This window comes from Hermetia illucens, chromosome 6 (genome assembly GCF_905115235.1).
Source record: "Hermetia illucens chromosome 6, iHerIll2.2.curated.20191125, whole genome shotgun sequence".
In the NCBI taxonomy this organism is placed as follows: Eukaryota; Metazoa; Arthropoda; class Insecta; order Diptera; family Stratiomyidae; genus Hermetia; species Hermetia illucens.
Genome location: NC_051854.1, coordinates 99340464 through 99345982, shown reverse-complemented (window position 1 = coordinate 99345982; position 5519 = coordinate 99340464). Strand labels below are relative to the sequence as shown.

At 40.4% G+C, this 5519-nt stretch overlaps 1 protein-coding gene across 1 annotated transcript; it reads right to left on the bottom strand.

Annotated features, from left to right (window-relative positions):
- Window positions 1-360: 360 nt before the first annotated feature.
- LOC119660098 lies at window positions 361-3289 on the bottom strand (the record flags this gene model as incomplete). Its single annotated transcript, XM_038068475.1, has 3 exons — window positions 361-398; window positions 2675-2954; window positions 3047-3289. Coding segments are annotated over 3 exons (561 nt in total), but the record flags the coding sequence as incomplete, so codon positions are not given.
- Window positions 3290-5519: the final 2230 nt, after the last annotated feature.

The following is a 5519-nucleotide window of genomic DNA, read 5'->3' as shown; positions in this document are numbered from 1 at the left end:
CCGTTCGATATTCCACCTTGACCCGACAATATTGCAATTGGTATCACCTACTCCAAGAAACAAATACCCAGATGGTAGTAATGGCTGTGGTTGGAGCGCTAAACTGTCGTAGTGGAAGGTTGAAACGGTTGAAATCGTACTGCTGGGAGAAGAATTTGCATCATGAACGGATCTCGCAACCCCTGAGCCAAATCAGGATAGTAATCATGGGTGAGCGCAATGCTGATCAGAGACCAGAGTACTGTAGCCCTATAGGGTACCGTTTACGGCCTTGAATGAAGTGCTCCAACATTCTTCAGGTAGTTTAAGGGGTTAAGAAAAACTCGATTATTTTCAATCGAACGGTGTTTATTCCTCAAACTATTCATCGTTGATATTTATGGTTTGTTGCCAACGTGCTGGTAAATCAAAAATTCGTTTTTGAAAAAAAGAATAATATTTTTATTTGTTGTAAAAATTCTTCAAAGGACGCAATTACAGCGTTTTGGTTGGAGTAGAGTTTGCTATGTAAATAGTTTCCCAGACTCCGGAAAAGATAAGACGGGTGACGGGTCTAGAGAATATGGGGGTGAGCCAAAACTGCCTACTGGAACTCCTACGGCTTTTGCACAGTCAAACGGGATACATGCGATCGTGCGTTATCGTGTAATAGAATCGATCCATGCCTATTCATCAGAGACGGCTGTTTTCAACGCAATTTCGCATAGTAGACCTCCGCAATTATCGTTTCGCCGGGATTCAGCAAAGAATAGTGAATGACACCTTCAGAAGACCACAAAACCGTCACCATGACTTTCTTACAGTGCAGTTCCGCTCTTGCTTGGTGTCTGAGAGCTTCTCCGCGAACCAACCACTGTCCTGAATATTTCCTAATATCACACAGAATCCATTTTTCATCACAAGTCACAATTCTCTTCAAAAACGATTCTTTCTTATGTCGCATCAGCAATAAAGAGGCTACCTCTGCTCTGAGCATTTTGTTTCTTTCGGTTAATTCATGTGGAACCCATCGATTGAGTTTTTTCACTGTTCCAATTTTTTTGAGACGGCGATTAATGATGTTCAGAGTGAAATTATGCGGTGTTTCCAACGAAGGAACAAGTGGTTCCCGAAATATCGGTATTTGCAAGAATAAATACTCACACCAACGAGTAAGAAACAACAAGTTTTTATTATTTCAATTGATTAATGATGGTTTTGATATATTGAAGGCCTCAACAAGGCATTGTAAAATTGTCGATGTATTCCGCTCAACTTCTACTCAAAGTTTGTCGTCATCAACACCGCTACCTTGTTGACCACGTGGCTCATTGTCTAAGAAAAAAGTGCCTTCTCCGAAATTGGCGAACTATCATTGCACTGTGCGTTCGTTGCAGGTATCTGGTCTCAAAACCTGATTAATTTCTTTCGCCGCTGTAGCTGCATTTTGCCGTTTTTTAAACATAAATAGGTAAAGGAGCTGAATGTCTCTTGTTGTAAACATATCGATGGATGGAATTCAGAGGCAATGCACAGTAAATACCTGAATTGCCTCTGCCAGCTATTTGTCAAACAAATGGCTGTGTGCTGGGAAGCTCTGTGTTGAAACGGGGGGATTTATGCTAGCCCCTAGAGCTTATAAAAAGGTCATAATGAAAGAACGGGTGCAGAATGTGTGATTCGGCGTTAGAGACGGTGGACCATATCATTTCTGGTTGCACTGTAATGGCACCGGTGCAATACGCAAACAGGCATAATGCTATATGTAAGGTGATTGATCAAAGCCTTGCATACAAGCATGAGCTGATCACGGGGACGTTTCCGGTTTACCGGTATGAGCACCAGGCAGTACTTGATAGTTCTACTTACAGCATGTATTGGGACCGGCAAGTTCTAACTGATCGCCATATTCTTCTTCTTTTCCTTCAGCCTTTGTCTCGTTCACAAGCGGGCTCGTCCTGTCGTGATTGGTCCCGCCATTTGGTTCTATCAAATACCTGATCTGGATGCAGTCCTAAGGCTTTTAAAATCCCATGCAGCGTACCAAGCCATCGTCGTTTTGGTAGGTCTATTGGTCGCTTACCATCGACTTGGATATTCAGACCAATCTTGGCAAGTGAATTCTCATTAGTGCGAGTTGCGTGTCTAACTGATCGCCTTACACTACAAGATACGGGTCGCTCCACGTATATTATTGATGTTGCTATTCCCCATAATAACAACATTGAACGAAAATACGTCGAAGAGAAGATGAATTATGAGTCACTGGCTCGGGAAATCAAAGAAATTTGGCGTCTCGAGTGGGTGATTGTAGTTCCCATATTGTATTCCCAGCTACAGATATTATACCCAAATCCCTTACGGCTTCCTTGATGTCTTGGGATTCTCACACATTCTGGTTCAAATCATGCCTTAATGTACCATTCTGCACACGCGTTCGATGTTGCGGAGAGTTCTCGACGGATTGTCCCACTATCCTAACACCGGCCACCACCACCGGTGCTCCTTTATCTCTTAAGTAGGTAGGATTTTCCGAGCCTAAGTGCTTGGCACTTAGTGCTAGTATTAGATGAAATTTGGCCTCCGCCGAGGTTGCAGTAATTCGGATTAACAAAAAAAATAAATACATATATATTCAGCTAAAAAGCGCAAGTAGGTAATTTTTTTTATATATGTACTAGCTGACCCGGCAGACTTCGAACTGCCTCAATCGATTTGTCAGTTCGAACGATAATATTATGGCTATCAGATGGCACCCGATCCAATGCTATTTTGAACATGTTTACTAAATTCTTATTCTGATGCGGAAACATTTGTAATTCATGGACAATGGTTCCCTTCACTGTTGGATTGTGAGCACAACGATTATCAACTTCCGCATCTGAATTGCCCACAAAATAAATTTGTAAAAATTGATAATCTGCATCAGGTACTGGTAACAGTGTCCCCAATAACTGATAAATTTGTCCTTGTATCTGTAATTTTTAAAAATTTGTCGATTAATTACTTCCAATACATACATTTTAGTACATATTGAATATTATAAAAAAATATTATATACCAGAACCTTGAAAGTGGGCATGAAATTGTCCTGTATAATATGTGTAGCGCCAAATGATATCTGGAAACAGCTGTTATATTTCTGAATGTTGATCAAGAAGTGCTTAGAATCATTTCCAATCCCAGAAACTACAGATCGTAAAGGTGGGAGCAATTGTGGCAATTTTACTTTGCCTCCAGCACACCATAATCCAGTAGATTCATGAGTGTATTTTAACGCCTTACAATATTTACAAATTATTTTCATTTCCCCAATTGTTACCGATTTGGCAGCACTATAATCAATTGCCGGATCATAGTGCAATGCAGCTCGTTCAAGAATCACAGGAGCATTCCGTCTGCGGATTCGATCAGTTTCATTATGTCGTGATTGCTGTTGTTATGTTTGATGTGCACGAATTCGTTGCATTCTAAGCCTATCTACTTCATTATCACTCACTAAATAACACAATTCTGACATAGCAATTCGACTATTTTCTTGATCTGTCTCTCTCTAGTCATCAGTGCGGTTAGCACGTGAGGTAGCTCTTCGCACATTTGATTGACTGCGACGACCTAAGTCAGGTCTTTTTCTCCTCGGCATCGTAAATTGTAAATAGTCAAAGTGAGAGCATTTTTCGCTCACTTAGCAGTAAAGTGTCACAATCGCAAAATATCAAAAAAAAGAACACATTTACTGGAATGTCACTATCACAAAGGATCGCCAAAGTAAACAAAGTTCTCGTGCACTCATAGATATCGTAATACTTCTTTCCGTGTTCTAAAGTGCTAGAGGATGGATTGACATATTAGTTGGTTGTCAAATCTAATGTCAAATATCGTTGCATTCAGAAATTTAATTTGTAACAAAACTTAATATCTAGTCTAGGTAGTCTAGTTTGGTCTTGAAATATTTATGGAAATTCAGAGAAGGTTTAAACGGTGAGAAACAAAAATACTAAAAACAGAAATTCTATTTTCCAATACAACATATTCTGAGCTGTGAAACATTTGATGTCTTTTGTCTTTTTAGAAATAAAAGATTGTCACTTGGTTATAATATGAGGTCCGATGAACATAGTGGGTGATTGAACTTTATTGAATATCAATAAAGTTCAAATTGGCTCTAAATTTTATTTAGAAAAAAACGTTTATAAGGGAAGAAGAAGAGTGCTGTTTTTAGGGTTTTACCGGCAATTATTCGAATTTTTCTCACCTTTTAAACCTTCCCTAGACCTCCACGGATATTTCAAAACCAAGATAACATAAATCCGTTCAGCCGTTCTCGAGTTTAAGCGAGACTAACGAACAGCAATTGATTTTTCTATATAAGATTATTATTATTATTCTGTTAAGGGAAAATCGCACCGCGTCATTGAAGAACTATTGTGCCCCTTTTACTGGTTATAGTGTATCTGTTGATCATAGTATCTCAAGCAGGCCTGTAACCGTTAGGAACTTTAGTATGTTCCCCACTTCCAGAAGTTTCAGCTTTGCATCTGGTATTAAGTGTTCTCCCAGATGTATCGACCTACTTTGCACAAGTGTCGGACACTCTCCCAGGACGTGCATAGAGGTTTCGTCCTCCTCCTCACAAAACCTGCAGGCAGTGTCCGTAGATATCCCTAGCTTCCCTAGGTGATAGTTCAGCCGACAATGACCAGTGAGAATTCCCACTATGATTCGAAGGTTCTTTTTGGTGAGGTTTAAGCAATCCTTTGTACGCATGGGTTCGTATCCCCCAATAAGCACTCTGGACTGCTCCATCCCTGGTAGGCCCGCCCAATATAGTTCCCTCAACCGTTTCTCTTCGTTTCTTAGATTCATAGCCATGAAACCGTTTCCGATTCCACAGAAGGGTTCTGGCCCGTGTAAAGGCATCCCTGCTCCCTTCTTGGCTAGTTCATCCGGTGCCTCATTGCCTTCCAACCCAGCATGGCCTGGAACCCAAAGTATCCAGACCTTGTTGGACGAGCCGAGTGTATTCAGTCTCTCAAGGCATTCCCATACCAGTTTAGAGTTCACCTGGTTGGACCTAAGTGCCTTGATCGCTGCTTGGCTATCGGTAAGAATAGCTATGTTCTGCCCCCTGTAGTTCCTTTGCAGATTAAAGGAGGCACATTTGTCTATGGCGTAAATTTCCGCCTGGAATATGCTAGCCTATTGGCTCAAAGTACATTTTCCTTGGACCAATGACTGTGAATATATATGTACATGTGTATATAATTTACTACAATCATTAAATTTTAACAGTTCTAACATAATTCCGAGGTTCGTGCCTTTTAACTGCAATAAAACGGGTACAAGTCGGCACTGAATGGGTTATCTTTGTATAAGAGACAGCTTTGATTATTTTAAAACTTCGTGAAAGGGCCTTGAGCCTTGAGGATGGTCCTTCTGGAGTAGAAAATGTCAATGTGTAGATATTTGACAAATTTCTAGGGCTAATCAACATCGTGTCTTATGATTTGCCGTGTAGTGTATACTGTCTGCTGTTCTAT